At 44.2% G+C, this 15,778-nt stretch overlaps 1 protein-coding gene across 3 annotated transcripts in view; it reads right to left on the reverse strand.

The window, feature by feature from the left end:
- Nucleotides 1-32: 32 nt before the first annotated feature.
- The window catches only part of npat (nuclear protein, ataxia-telangiectasia locus), a 50,384-nt gene continuing 34,638 nt past the window's right edge, over nucleotides 33-15,778 (reverse strand). Inside the window, exons 14-19 of one of the 3 annotated variants that reach the window (XM_072476784.1) lie at nucleotides 13,117-13,235; nucleotides 11,248-11,362; nucleotides 10,776-10,848; nucleotides 5,302-6,430; nucleotides 4,953-5,034; nucleotides 33-528 (exon numbers count right to left, since the gene is read on the reverse strand). In XM_072476784.1, coding sequence (XP_072332885.1) covers nucleotides 4,960-5,034; nucleotides 5,302-6,430; nucleotides 10,776-10,848; nucleotides 11,248-11,362; nucleotides 13,117-13,235 — 1,511 coding nt within the window. In that variant the 3' untranslated portion in view covers nucleotides 33-528; nucleotides 4,953-4,959. The remainder of the gene's footprint in view (nucleotides 529-4,952; nucleotides 5,035-5,301; nucleotides 6,431-10,775; nucleotides 10,849-11,247; nucleotides 11,363-13,116; nucleotides 13,236-15,778) is intronic. The other 2 variants (XM_072476785.1, XM_072476783.1) reach the window with 2 other exon arrangements.

The raw sequence follows: 15,778 nt of genomic DNA on the forward strand, positions 1-15,778 counted from the left end.
TTATTGAAATGACCCAATACCATATGGAAACGGACAGATAATTGTGCTCCCTTGCACGTGGTAAATTTATTAAAGCATAGTTCAAAGCTTTACAGTATTTACAAGTTGACTGGCAATATTAATAACAATTGCAACTTGAAATATACAGTCCAAGTCTCAAAAAAATATTTTCAAGCATAATCTAGTTGTCACTCATTTTCTACAAGACTTGCCCTTCAACTACAACATGTCATTCATTTTTACAAGACTTGCCCTTCAATTACACTGGGCAAAGGTCACCTTGCTTAGTACTTTTCAGCAACTGTACTAAGTACTGTTCAGGGCATTGTAACTTGTAGAATTTTGTATGTCAATTTCAGAAATCAGTTATATAAGATAAACAGAGTAAGATGCAAGAAAGGTTCTGTTCATGAAATTAAGGCCATATTGAATTCTGCATAATCATTCATCGTATTGTAGCGAACTCAAAAATTTATCTACATCCATTTCAACAGGAAAAGAGTCCAGGTGTTTCTTTCTCTTGTGTTTCTGGAAGAAAAAACATTTCATTTTAATGTGAGAACAAATTACCTATGATCTTCCAAGAAGAAATTAAGCAAAGAAAAAATATGACCTGTGAAATTAAAAGCCATATTTTAAATAGTCTTAACATAGAGCTTTTGATTACACGTTGTCATTGTTGATTATTCTATAGTCCAAACAGAACAATCCAAAAAAGACTGCAGCATATATATTATGTTAATACTATGCTATTGCCAATAAATAAACCAAGACTATTTATTCATCCAGGTCTTGATTCACAGTAACTTTGTTGCAGTGTTAATGTAAGCCTACTTGTGACAATAATAAAGAGTATTATTATTATTACATGGTCAGCAAAATTGAAGCTATCCTCTATGGCTCCCATAACCATCTATGCATCAACTTCAAATGATTTGCTCCATACTCTTGGGTACAAACAGTCTTATGAAACTCTTGTTCTGGCATCTCAAATTTGTCACTTAATACTCCCTTTGTAATTTTGCATTCACCATCCCTCCCACATAAATTTCCTTTTCTACAGCTCCATGAAACACTGACATTTCTGCAAATGGAGTATTTAGCTTTGACGGCAAAACGAACAACAACAAAAAATGTCTAATGATTTCTGACAGATATTTCATTTTCATCGCACCTTTCAGGGTTAAAAATATTTTTTTAAACTCTCCTCAAAATGTTTTTAAAATTTTAAGCACCTCTGAAATCGCCTCTTGGCATTTTCTGCTCTTAGTGAACAGATTCAAACAACCTTGATCTATATAATTAATTCCTCATTCCTGGAACCATTCTTGTAAATTTCTTCTATACCTTCCCTGCAACTCCTTCCAAAAGTGCTTTGCCTGTAATTGGAAATATTCCAGATGGGCCAAACCAAAATCCATGTTTTACATGGATTTAGCAGAACTTTTGACGATTTCTATTTGTAAAGCCTAGGATTCCCTAATTAGTATGAAGCTACTCTGCCAGGAGCATGCAAACGTTTTCTCACCCAGATCGCTCATCGGCTGGGTTTGAGCAAACAGGATTAGGTTCTAATGTGCGCTTATCTGCATGGCACTTCTTTTCCATGGCTCACTCTACAAGAAAGTTTTGCCTGGGCTCCTCCTTAGTTCTTGAATTAACAGTTTCATCACCTTGTTTAACATAGGTACAAGCTACCATCTCACCTACCAGTCCATGTTGCAGGTACAGAAGTACCAATGCTCTAAACTTTACCTTATGGAATGCAACTTGTTCATCTTTTATCACTTCAAGATCATTTTATTTTAATAAACATTTTACGGACGTATTTTGGGTATAGTAACAACAAAATAAACAATACACATGAAGCCATAAACCTAGTGCAAAAACCATTTACCTTTCGTACAGGTCCCACCCTTATTAACCCCCTACCCTAATCTAAACTACCGCCCCCCCCCCCCCCCCCCGTCTGCTGACGATTAATTTTCTGCAAAGAAGTCGACGAACGGTTGCCACCTCCAGGTGAACCTTAACAGTGACTCTCTCAAGGCGAACTTGATTTTCTCAACAGAGAAAGATAGCCAGGTCTCCGACTTCGGGGGCTTTGAGTCCCTCCATGCTAATAGTATCCGTCTCCGGGCTACCAGGAAAACAAAGGCCAGAATGTCTGCCACTTTCTCCTCCTGGATTCCCGGGTCTTCTGACACCCTGAAAATCGCCACCTCTGGACTCAGCGCCACCCTTGTTTTTAACACCGTGGACATGACGTCTGCAAACCCCTGCCAAAATCCCCGAAGCTTTGGACATGTCCAAAACATGTGGACATGGTTCGCCAGACCTCCCGCACATTTTGCACACCTGTCCTCCAACCCAAAGAATCTGCTCATCCGGGCCACTGTCATGTGAGCCCGGTGAACAACCTTAAAATTGTATCAGGCTGAGCCTGGCACATGTTGCGGACGCGTTGCGGACGCGTTGACTCTACTCAACGCGTCTGCCCATATACCATTCTCGATCTCACCTCCCAGCTCCTCCTCCCATTTGCGCTTCAGCTCCTCGGTCTGAGTCTTCTCCGGCCCCATAAGCTCCTTATAAATGTCCGAGACGCTCCCTACTCCTACCCACCCTCTGGAAACTACCCTGTCCTGAATCCCCTTAGTGGTAGGAGCAGGAAGGTTGACACCTGTTTACGAAGGAAGTCCCGCACCTGCAGATATCTGAATTTGTTTCCCATCGCCAACCCAAACTTTTCCTCCAACGCCCTCATACTCTGAAAGCCCCCCTCTATGAGCATATCCCCCATCCTCTCACACTGCCATATCCGGAATCCCCCGTCCATACTCCCCGGGGCAAACTGGTGATTATCACAGATTGGGGCCCAGACCGATGCTCCCACATGCCTCCTCCATTTGCCCCAAACTCTCAGGGCCACCACCACCACTGGACTGGGAGTACTGTGCCGGCGGGAACGGCAGAGGCGCAGTTACCAACGCCCCCAGACTGGTGCCCTTACATGAAGCCGCCTCCATATGCACCCATGCTGACCCCTCCCCCACCACCCACTTCCTGATCATGGCTATATTAGCCGCCCAGTAATAGTTGCTAAAATTTGGCAGCGCCAGCCCGCCCTCTCCCCGACTCCGCTCAAGCATTACCTTCCTTACTCGCGGGGTCCTGCCCGCCCAGATGAAGCCCGTGATCACTCTGTTGACCTGTTTAAAAAAGGACTGTGGAATAAAGACGGGGAGACACTGAAATACAAATAGGAATCTCGGGAGGACCGTCACCTTCACCGTTTGCACCCTCCCAGCCAGAGACAACGGAAGCGCGTCCCATCTCCGAAAATAGTCCTTCATTTGGTCCACTAGCCGGGCCAGATTCAATTTATGCAGCCGGTCCTATTCCCGCGCCACTTGGATGCCTAGGTACCTAAAGCTTCCCTCTACTAACCTAAATGGCAGCTTTCCCAGTCGCCTTTCCTGTCCCCTCGCCTGGACCACAAACATCCCACTCTTTCCCATATTAAGCTTATACCCTGAAAACTGGCCAAATTCCCCTAGAATACTCATGATTTCTTCCATCCCCTCTATCGGGTCCGAAACGTACAGAAGCAGGTCATCCGCATAGAGCGAAACCCTGTGCCTCCCCCCCCCGGACCAGTCCTCTCCAACCCCTCGAGGCTCTCAGAGCAATTGCCAATGGCTCTATAGCCAGCGCAAACAACAGTGGGGAGAGGGAGCATCCCTGTCTCGTCCCCCAGTGCAGCATAAAATAGTCCAATGTTGTTCTATTTGTCTGTACACTTGCCACAGGAGCAGAATACAGTAACCTGACCCAGTCAATAAAGTCAATCCAAACCGTCCCAGTATCTCCCACAGATAATCTCATTCTACCCGATCAAAAGCATTTTCTGCATCCATTGCGATCACATTTAACAGCCTTCTTACATTGGCCACCAACTGCCTGCCCTTAACAAACCCGTCTGGTCCTCCCCAATAACATCCGGAACACAAGCCTCAATCCTGGAGGACAGGATTTGGCCAGCAACTTGGCATCTACATTCAACAGGGAGATTGGCCTGTAGGACCCACACAGTTCCGGGTTCTTGTCCCGCTTAAGAATCAGCGAAATTGTTGCCTATGACATCGTCGGGGGCAGCACCCCACTCTCCCTTGCCTCATTGAACATCCTCAACAACACCGGCCCCAATATCCCAGAGAACTTTTTATAAAACTCCACTGGGTACCCATCCGGACCCGGGGCCATACCCGCCTACATGGCCTTCAAGCCCTCCACTATCCCTTCCAGCCCGATTGGGGTCCTCAGCCCTTCTACCCGCTCCCCGTCCACCTTTGGGAAATTCAGCACCTCCAAGAAGTGCCTCATCCCCTCCGGCCCTGTAGGGGGTCCCGACCTGTGCAGCCTGCTGTAGAAATCCCTAAACGCCTTATTCACCCCTACTGAATCACCAACCAGGTTCCTATCTCCGTCCTTTACTTTCCCTATCCCCCAAGCTGCCTCCCTCTTCCTAAGCTGCTGTGCAAGCATTCTGCTGGCCTTCTCTCCATGTTCATAGATCGCCCCCCCCCCCTCGCCTTTCTCAGCTGCTCCACCGCCCTCCCTGTGGTCAGAAAGCTAAATTCTGCCTGTAACCTCTGCCATTCCCTTAAAAGCCCTGCCTCTGGGCTCTCCGCATAGCTCCCATCAATCTCCTTTACCAGTCTGTCCGTCTCTGCCCTGTCCATCTTCTCCCTATGGGCCCGGATCGAGATCAGCTCCCCCCTGACCACCGCCTTCAGTGCTTCCCACACCACCGCTGTTGACATTTCTCCCATGTCATTGACCCACAGGTAGCTCTGAATACATTTCCTCAGCCGCTTGCACACCCCTTCATCTGCCAAAAGTCCCACATCCAACCTCCAGTGTGGGCGCTGGTTACTGTCTTCACTAACCTGCAGGTCAACCCAGTGCGGAGCATGGTCTGAGATTGTAATCGCCGAGTATCCCGTGTCCACCACCCAAGCCAGCAAGGCCCTGCTCAAAATAAAGAAATCAATCCGGGAGTACATTTTATGCACACGTGAGTAGAAGGAGAACTCCTTCACCCTCGGCTGACCAAATCTCCATGGATCCACCCCGCCCATCAGCTCCATGAACCCTCTTAGTTCCTTTGCCACTTCAAGATCATTGTTTATACATTTGTAAGTAGTGATAGTTTTATTATTGACCAGACTGGCTGTGTATTTTGTCAAACACGTGTTAGATTACTACGCAACAAAATCCGAAGACTGAACGACTTACATGTGATTTTGACCGTTTCTTCTTTCCAGGCGAGCTGGAATTTTGAAGATCTAACCTGCTGGATAAAGACTGCTGTCTATGTTCTTCCTCCCGTTCTTCCAGTTTTCTTTTCTTTGTCTGGCTAAGTGGAGACCTGATTTGACAGGTATTATCTTTCAGAGGTGTGGTACCAGTAGTCCTTGCAATTGCAGCCCTTGAGAGAATCATTAAAGTATGGGCAGCCATACTAACACTGTTTTCACTTCCTGCTTCACTTGCTGGACTGCATGTTGGTATGTCTGGGGTTGTTGGAGGTACCATTACCCTGGGCGATGCCTTATCATCTACAATACCTTTGTTCCGTGGAGTGCGTTGAAAATCTGAGCTATCATCCGGTCCTTCATGTGCATTAGAGCCTGGTGTCCTGGGAACAGCTAAATCAGCATTACTAGTTTGTTTTGGGACAGGACTTTGCCTCTGCATATCTTGCAGCATCTCAGCCGCCTGTTTAGTCAGTGTGCTGGTCAGACTAAAACAATCATTTTTATCTGGATTCCTTTTAGAAGTAGTTTCTTGAGAGACTGCAAGAGAAGTGGCCCCTTTTTTACACTCTTGCTGAGATTCAGGAATTTTATTTATGCCATCCTTGTCTCCGATAGTAGTTTGAGAATTAGGTCTCTCACTATGAGAGCCTTTCTTTTGGATTTGAATATTTGAAAGATCTGAAGTTTCTTTACCTCTCGGTCTAACCTGATCCCTGCTTGCCTCATTTTCCTTATTTGCCGTTGTTTTGTGGAATGAATCATAAGATGGGCCAGAAGATACATTTTTATTCTTCTCTAATTTCCCCTGTATTTCCCTCCCTTTACTAACCCTTGTATCCGTCCTTTCAGACCGCTCTTTATTCTGGGAACTAAAACGTTTGTCAGATTGATTTATATTATCTGTACGATTTTCTTTTTTTTCTTGACTGGTGTTGGACTCCACTTTGGGTTGGTCAGGTCCTATGGCAGTTGCATTATCAAAGCACAGTACTCGTCTATGGCGCTGAGATTTCAATTTCGAGCTTGATGCATTAAGTATCTCCACTGGGTGCTCTCTTGATTTTCCCGATTGGTCGAGTGGAATATTCCGGTCTGAATTTTCACCCCTAGAAAATAATGCAAATTCTGCATTACATATTGCAGTCTTTGACAAAGAACATAGTTCAAGGAAGGCAGAAGTTATTTTGTCTACTTCACGCAAGGAAGCACTTTATTTTCACTTGCTTTCTTCACAGATATAAAAGGAAAGAACAATTTTCTTTTAAATTCAAGAGAGTCAATTTCCTAAATCACCCATCAGTTACTGAGTAGCTAAGTGCACATCAGATAGAAGTAAAGTCTAATGAGAAACTGGAAAAATGAACATATGGCTACATGCTGCTGTGCAATGTTTACAATAAGTACAGTAATTACATGGTGAGAGTTTAATTCTAATAATCTCAATGAAGGGAGCATATAGTTGAGAAATAGTGGACCAAGGACAGATCACCAGAGATATTGGTGCAGGAGCAGTGATACCCTGACTACAATTAGCTAAATTAGAATGGGCATAAAAAAGGTTATGTCAGATACTGAGCTCAATAACACAAAAAAGCCTAAGCCTAGAGGAGTGTAGAAAGCACATGGATAAATTTAACAAAGAAGTCAGCAAAGCAAAGGGCATAAAAATACTGGCAAAAAAAAAAAAAAAAAAAAATCAAAAAAAAATCAAACAAAAATATTTTAGAAATACATAAAAAGCAAGAGGATTAAGGAAAAGAGTAGGTCTGATTAGAGATCAAAAGGAAGACTTTCTCATTGTATACTTTCCATTTGTCTTCACAAAAAAAAGGGGAGGTGATAATGCAGGATTGATGTTATGTCTGGATGGTGTAAACATAGTGGGAGGTGAAATATTTCCGACTTTACAATCCAGATGAAATGAACCCAGGTTGTAAGCGAAGCAAGGGAGGAAATAGAGATGGTTCTGCACATCACTTTCCGATTCTCTCACTACAAATGTGATGTTAGAGGATTGCTAACATAATAATCTTTATTAGTGTCACAAGTAGGCTTACACAAACACTGAAATGAAGTTACTGTGAAAATCCCCTAGTCGCCACACTCCAGTACCTGTTCGGTGATACGGAGGGAGAATTTACAATGTCCAAATCACCTAACAGCACATCTTTCAGGACTCATCATACTGCTGTTGTTTAAAAAGGGGGAGGGGGGAAAATTATTGGAAAAAAACCTGAATGCCAGTATAGATCACAATTTAGATATACTTGGATTAAGCAAGGGCAGTCAGCATTGATCTAAGGGACGGTCACACCCGACTAACTTGACAGAATTTGTTAAGGAAGATCGATGAGACTGGTGCATTTAATATAGTCTACATGAATTTTAGCAAAATCCCACATGGCAGACTAGCCAGAAAAGTAAGAGTCAAGGGCAAGTAGAATCCAAAATTGGCTCAGTGGTAGGAAGCAAAAGAAAGTAGTTGACTGTTCTTGTCACTAGCAGGCCATTTTTATAATAATCTTTATTATTGTCACAAGTAGGCTTACATTATTAACACTGCAATGAAGTTACTGTGAAAAGCCCCTAATCACCACATCCGGCACCTCTTTGGGCACACAAGAGGGAGAATTCAGAATGTCCAATTCACCCAACAGCACGTCTTTCGGGATTTGTGGAAGGAAACCGGAGCACCCGGAGGAAACCCACAAAGACAAAGGGAGAACATGCAGACTCCACACAGACAGTGACCCAAGTCGGGAATCGAACCTGGGACCCTGGCGCTGTGAAGCAACAATGCTACCCACTGTGCTACCGTGCTGCCCAGTGGGTTCTGCATGGCTTTTGCTTTTCATGATATATGATCAATGGTGTAGATTTAAATGTGTGTCGGGGGTGGGTGGGGGTGAAGGAGTAAAATGATTAAGAAGCTTACTTTTGATGCAAAAATTAGTCGTGGTTGATAATGAGAAAGACTGTAGGCTGCAACAAGATGTCAATGAATTTGTTAGGTATACAGGAAGTGGAAAATACAATTCAATCCTGAGAAATGTAGGCAATGCATTTGGGGAGGGTAAACAAAGTAAAAAAAATCCACAATAAATGGTAGGATGCCAAGAAGGCTAGAAAAGACTTTGGAGGGTATGTCTTAAAGACAGCAGGAGAGGTTGATAAGGTGACTAACAAGGTATACATGACAGCTAGAGTGTGGTTCTGGTCACATTACAGGAAGAATGTGATTGCACTAGAATGAGTACAGAGATTTGTAAGTATGTTACCAGGATTTGAGAATCTTAGCTGTGCGGAAAGATTTCATAGGCTGGAGTTGTTTTCTTTGGAACAGAGGAAGCAGAGAGATTTAATTCAGGTATACAAAATTGAGGGACCTAGATAGAATGGATTGGAAGGACATATTTTGCCTTGCAAAGAAATATAGAAATAGGAGCAGGCAGACAAAATGGACTAACTGGCCTCCTCCTGTGCCGTTTATAGTTTGTGTTTCAATGTTTATGATCTGTCAGCCCGAAGAGGGAAATAAAACATATAAGCAGTAAGAGATAGGCACTGCTCCACTTTCTTTCCCCAAAAAACAGATCAACTCTTAGCAATTCTGCAAGAGTCCAGTCAGGATTGATTAAGAAGGGCAAAGTACAGTACGAAAGGAAGCTTCAGGGAACATAATGACTGACACTAAGAGTTTCTATAGATATGTGAAGAGAAAGAGATTGGTAAAGAGAAATGTAGGCCCACTACAGACAGAAACAGGGAAATGCATAATAACGACAAAGAAATGGCTGAGCAATTGAATACATACTTTGGTTCTGTCTTCACAAATGAGGACACAAATCAGATCCCAGAAATGTTGGAGAATGAAAGGTTTAGTGAGAGGGAAGAACTGAGGGAGATCAACATTAGTAGAGAAACGGTGCTGGGAAAACTGATGGGATTGAAGGCGGATAAATCCCCAGGGCCTGAGAATCTGCATCCCAGAATGCCAAAGGAAGTGACTCTGGAAATAGTGGATCATTGGTGGTCATCTTCCGGGATTCTATAGACTCAGGAACTGTCCCTGCAGATTGGAGGGTAGCTCACGTCACTCAGATATTCAAAAAGGGAGGTAGAGAGAAAGCAGGGAATTATAGACCAGTAAGCCTACCATTGGTAGTGGGGAAAATGCTTGAATCCATTATCAAGGACTTTATAGCAGAGCATTTAGAAAGCAGTGGCAGGATCAGTCAGAGTCAGCATGGATTTATGAAGTGAAAATCATGCTCGACAAATCTGTTGGAATTCTTTGAAGAGGTAACGAGTACAGTCGACAAGGGGGAGCCAGTCGATGTGGTATATTTGGACTTTCAGAAGGCGTTTGACAAAAGTCCCACATGAGGGATTATTGTGCAAAAACAGCCCCATCCAAACGATTCAAATTATATTGGTTCCAATCAATATTTGGAAAGTTAAAGTCACCCATGACAACTACCCTGTGACTACCGCACCTATCCAAAATGTGCGTTGCAATCTTTTCCTCCACATCTCTGTTACTGTTTGGGGGCCTACAGAAAACTCCTAACAAAGTGACCGCTCCTTTCCTATTTCTAACTTCAGCCCGCACTACCTCAGTACAGATACTCCTCAAACTGCCTTTCTGCAGCCATTATACTATCCTTGATTAACAATGTTACTCCTCCACCTCTTTTACCACCTTCCCTAATCTTACTGAAACATCTAAAACCCGGAACCTCCAACAACCATTCCTGCCCCTGTTCTATCCACGTCTCCGTATTGGCCACAACATCGTAGTCCCAGGTACCAATCCATGCTTCAAGCTCACCAACCTTATTCCTGATGCTCCTCGCATTGAAGTAGACACACTTCAAACCACCTTCATGGCTGCAGGTCCACTCTTGTGGCCTTGGTACCTTCCTCAGTACTGCACTACCCTCAACTTTCTGAACTCCAGCAACGCTATCTCCTGGACTACAAATCAGTTTCCCCCGGCCAAATTAGTTTAAAAACCCCCGAATTTCGGACAGAGATAAGAAGACATTTCTTCACACAAAGATTGGTGAGCCTGTGGAATTCACTACCACAGGAAGTAGTTGATGCCAAAACTTTGAAGACGTGGCTGGATATAGCACTTGGGAGAATGGGATCAAAGGCTATGGGGAGAAAGCAGGATTAGGCTATTGAGTTGGATGATCAGCCATGATCGTGATAAATGGTGGAGCAAGCTCGAAAGGCCAAAAGGCCTCCTCCTGCTCCTATCTTCTATGTATCTATGAGATAAAATTATGCAGGATTTTGATCGCTTGCAACAGAGATCTGAAGCATCGGTGAGGTGAATATTTTGAACAGTTCAAATCCATCTACCCAAGCATCATTTCTAAACTAGAACACAAAAGGTTAGCTTTAACAGCATTCAGAATGACGCATCAGTCACTGGTGTATTACCTCGGAGGCCGGGAATTACTTTGTGAAATCGATGAATCTATTGAAATGAAAGTGCCAATAACAGATGATTGTCCTAGAATACAAGAGAGTGCAGTAATTAATTTAATCAATTTAGTGTAATCCATGGTAATTATTTAAACAAAACTGAGAAAGCAAAACACCAAATTACTTGTTTTTCACATGTATATTTCTCCAAAAAATGAACAACTAATATGAAGAATGAAGGTGTACGTTACCAAACCATATAAAGCACTATTGTGGTATTAATTGCAAGTCTCCTTTCAGCCACCACAATGGTGAGAATTGCAAGCAAGTGTTCCAGGATGTAACAGCAAATTAACTGTTAAATTACAATTTGATCATGCAAGGTAACATGCAAAATGTAAATAGAAGTACATCGTTCGTCAAATGAAATCTTTTTGGGGGGGGGGGGGGGGGGGAGAGAACATAAGTTATTTCCATACATGCTAACCTGTATTTAAGGTGCTTGGCTGAACAGCCAACTGTGGTGGTTTCCTTGAAATGGGAAGTTTGCTCAATCTGTTACACTTTTTGCCAAGTGAAGTGGGTACTGGCATGCGGAGAATCTGTTTGAAATAAATAGAACATTGCATAACTAGCAGTCCTGTAAGTGGACACTGGTGTTTATGCATTCCACCTTCAATATGGCAGAAAAGACTTGGGGTACCATGCTGCCATCCTGCCTGAAATGAGTCGCAAACTTGCTCCTTGGCTTCCAACAATGGCACTCCACATGATAGGCTCCAAAGACATACATACCCGATTAGGGGAATGACTTGTATGTTTCCCCCTCTCTCTGCATAATAACTTGTATGTTTCCCCTCTATTTCTCTGCATGATGTTGCTTCATAGTACAGCTGAGATCAGCAATATGCCACAACGAATGGCAAATGTGAAGCCAAGTCCTTTGGTACGGTGATGACAATTTGTTTTTTTTTTTAGCTTTTATAGAAAATAATTGGTTTCCAGTTTAAGCATGATCACCCAGTTTCTCTCATTACTTGAACCAATGGCAACAGTGGAGTGGGGAATCTAAATGTTCACCAACTCTTTTTTTCTAAATTTGCAGCCCTGGCTCTAATCCCTTTCATGGCCTGGCCCCTCCCCATCTATAACTTCAAGTCTAGTCCTACGACCTTCCTCCACCTCCATTCCTTTAACTCTGACCTCTTGTATATCCTCGCTGTTGGAATTCCCTCATTTAGCCTCTTCCCTCCTTCAAGACACTACCCAAAATCTACTCTTTAACCAAGCCTTTGGTCACCTCTTCTAATGTTTCCTTATTTGGCTCAGTGTCAATTTTTGTCTGATTATGTTCCAATGAAGGGCCTTACAGCACTTTTACCACAGTAACAGATGCCATATAAATGCAATTTGCGGTTGCGGAACAAACGTCTTTGCTCTTAAATATTAAGGCTGGGAAAATAAACATGTCAGTCAGCATACCTCCCGACTCCCCAAGACTTGTCCACCATCTACAAGGCACAAGTCAGGAGTGTGATGAATACTCTCCAATTGCCTGGATGAGTGCAGCTCCAACAACACTCAAGAAGCTCGACACCATCCAGGACAAAGCAGCCCACCAAGGGCCAACACTGTGACCCTTACCACCTAGAAGGACAAGACGCATTGGAACACTGCTGCCTGAAAGTTCCCTCCAAGTCACACACCATCCTGACTTGGAACTAGATAGCTGTGCTTTCACTGTCACTGGATCAAAATCTGAAACTCCCTTCCTAACAGCACTGTGGGTGTACCGACACCACATGGACTGCAAAGGTTTAAGAAGGCAGCTCACCACCACCTTCTAACGGGCAATTAGGGACGTGCAATAAATACTGGTCTAGCCAGCAATGTCCACATCCTAGAATGCTTTACTACAAATAGCGGTTGAGGCAGAGATTAAGACATTATGCCATTCCATTTTAAACAATGTGCCAAACAGCCTCTCCCTGCACTGTAATTTCTCCAATTCTGTGGCATGTGAAAAAGAATCAATCAAGTTCTCAAAGTCCCAAATCAATATACAATTATCCTCAATAAATGCAGCGCCTCCTCAAAGCCACAGATTAAGTACTCAAATGTAGGCAGATATAGAAGATATTAGAACTGGCGCCAAGGACTTGGGTTTGAATCCCAGCCCTGGGTCACTGTCTGTGTGGAGTTTGCACATTCTCCTAATGTCTACGTGGGTTTCACCCCCACAACTCAAAATTGTGCAGGTTAGGTGGGTTGGCCACACTAAATTGCCCCTTAATTGGAAAATAAAATAATTGGGTACACTAAATTTATAAAGAAAAAAAAAGGTATTAGAACTGACCTGTTGGGGCGACACTGTGAATGAAGTTCCATTATTCGGACCCATTATTGAAACAGGAATCACTCCCATCATTCCTTGCAGCACTGGTTGAACAGGGGATGTGATAATAAAAGTTGAACCTGAAAAATGTAACATATTTAACTTTCAGTGACAAGACGAGTTACAAAACACCACCAGGGGCGGCACAGTGGTTAGCACTGTTGCTTCACAGCTCCAGGTTCAATTCCTGGCTTAGGTCACTGTCTGTGCGGAGTCTGCACGTTCTCCCAGTGTCTGCGTGGGTTTCTTCCAGGTGCTCCGGTTTCCTCCCAGTCCAACAGTGTGCAGGTTAGGGGGATTGGCCATGATAAATTGCCCCAAGTGTCCAAAAGGTTTAGGTGGGGTTATTGGGTTACGGGGATAGGATGGAGGTGTGGACTTAAATAGGGTGCTCTTTCCAAGGGCAGCCTTGATGGGCCAAATGGCCTCATTCTGCACTGTAAATTCTATGATTCTATGAAGAGAAAGGTTACAAATGAGGTCCTGCAGCAGGAGTTCAGGGAGCTAGGCAGAAAGTTAAAAGACAGGACCTCTAGGGTTGTAATCTCGGGATTACTCCCTGTGCCAGTGAGGCTAGAAATAGGAAGATAGAGCAGCTAAACACGTGGCTAAACAGCTGGTGTAGGAGGGAGGGTTTCCGTTATCTGGACCGCTGGGAGCTCTTCCGGGGCAGGTGTGACCTATATAAGGACGGGTTGCATCTAAACTGGAGAGGCATAAATATCCTGGCCGCAAGGTTTGCTAGTGTCACACGGGAGGGTTTAAACTAGTATGGCAGGGGGGTGGGCACGGGAGCAATAGGTCAGAAGGTGAGGGCATTGAGGGAGAACTAGGGAATAGGGACAGTGAGGCTCTGAGGCAGAGCAGACAGGGAGAAGTTTCTGAACACAGTGGGTCTGGTGGCCTGAAGTGCATATGTTTTAATGCAAGAAGTATTACGGGTAAGGCAGATAAACCTAGAGCTTGGATTAGTACTTGGAACTGTGATGCTGTTGCCATTACAGAGACCTGGTTGAGGGAAGGGCAGGATTGGCAGCTAAACGTTCCAGGATTTAGATGTTTCAGGCGGGATAGAGGGGGATGTAAAAGGGGTGGCGGAGTTGTGCTACTGGTTAGGGAGAATATCACAGCTGTACTGCGGGAGGACACCTCAGAGGGCAGTGAGGCTATATGGGTAGAGATCAGGAATAAGAAGGGTGCAGTCACAATGTTGGGGGTTTACTACAGGCCTCCCAACAGCCAGCGGGAGATAGAGGAGCAGATAGGTAGACAGATTTTGGAAAAGAGTAAAAACAACAGGGTTGTGGTGATGGGAGACTTCAACTTCCCCAATATTGACTGGGACTCACTTAGTGCCAGGGGCTTAGATGGGGCGGAGTTTGTAAGGAGCATCCAGGAGGGCTTCTTAAAACAATATGTAGACAGTCCAACTAGGGAAGGGGCGGTACTGGACCTGGTATTGGGGAATGAGCCCGGCCAGGTGGTAGAAGTTTCAGTAGGGGAGCATTTTGCGAACAGTGACCACAATTCAGTAAGTTTTAAAGTGCTGGTGGACAAGGATAAGAGTGGTCCTAGGATGAATGTGCTAAATTGGGGGAAGGCTAATTATAACAATATTAGGCGGGAACTGAAGAACATAGATTGGGGGTGGATGTTTGAGGGCAAATCAACATCTGACATGTGGGAGGCTTTCAAGTGTCAGTTGAAAGGAATTCAGGACCGGCATGTTCCTGTGAGGAAGAAGGATAAATACGGCAATTTTCGGGAACCTTGGATAACGAGAGATATTGTAGGCCTCGTCAAAAAGAAAAAGGAGGCATTTGTCAGGGCTAAAAGGCTGGGAACAGACAAACCCTGTGTGGAATATAAGGAAAGTAGGAAGGAACTTAAGCAAGGAGTCAGGAGGGCTAGAAGGGGTCACGAAAAGTCATTGGCAAATAGGGTTAAGGAAAATCCCAAGGCTTTTTACACGTACATAAAAAGTAAGAGGGTAGCCAGGGAAAGGGTTGGCCCACTGAAGGATAGGCAAGGGAATCTATGTGTGGAGCCAGAGGAAATGGGCGAGGTACTAAATGAATACTTTGCATCAGTATTCACCAAAGAGAAGAAATTGGTAGATGTTGAGTCTGGAGAAGGGTGTGTAGATAGCCTGGGTCACATTGAGATCCAAAAAGACGAGGTGTTGGGTGTCTTAAAAAATATTAAGGTAGATAAGTCCCCAGGGCCTGATGGGATCTACCCCAGAATACTGAAGGAGGCTGGACAGGAAATTGCTGAGGCCTTGACAGAAATCTTTGGATCCTCACTGTCTTCAGGTGATGTCCCGGAGGACTGGAGAATAGCCAATGTTGTTCCTCTGTTTAAGAAGGGTAGCAAGGATAATCCAGGGAACTACAGGCCGGTGAGCCTTACTTCAGTGGTAGGGAAATTACTGGAGAGAATTCTGCGAGACAGGATCTACTCCCATTTGGAAGCAAATGGACGTATTAGTGAGAGGCAGCATGGTTTTGTGAAGGGGAGGTCGTGTCTCACTAACTTGATAGAGTTTTTCGAGGAGGTCACTAAGATGATTGATGCAGGTAGGGCAGTGGATGTTGTCTATATGGACTTCAGTAAGGCCTTT

This window comes from Scyliorhinus torazame, chromosome 15 (genome assembly GCF_047496885.1).
Source record: "Scyliorhinus torazame isolate Kashiwa2021f chromosome 15, sScyTor2.1, whole genome shotgun sequence".
NCBI lineage: Eukaryota > Metazoa > Chordata > Chondrichthyes > Carcharhiniformes > Scyliorhinidae > Scyliorhinus > Scyliorhinus torazame.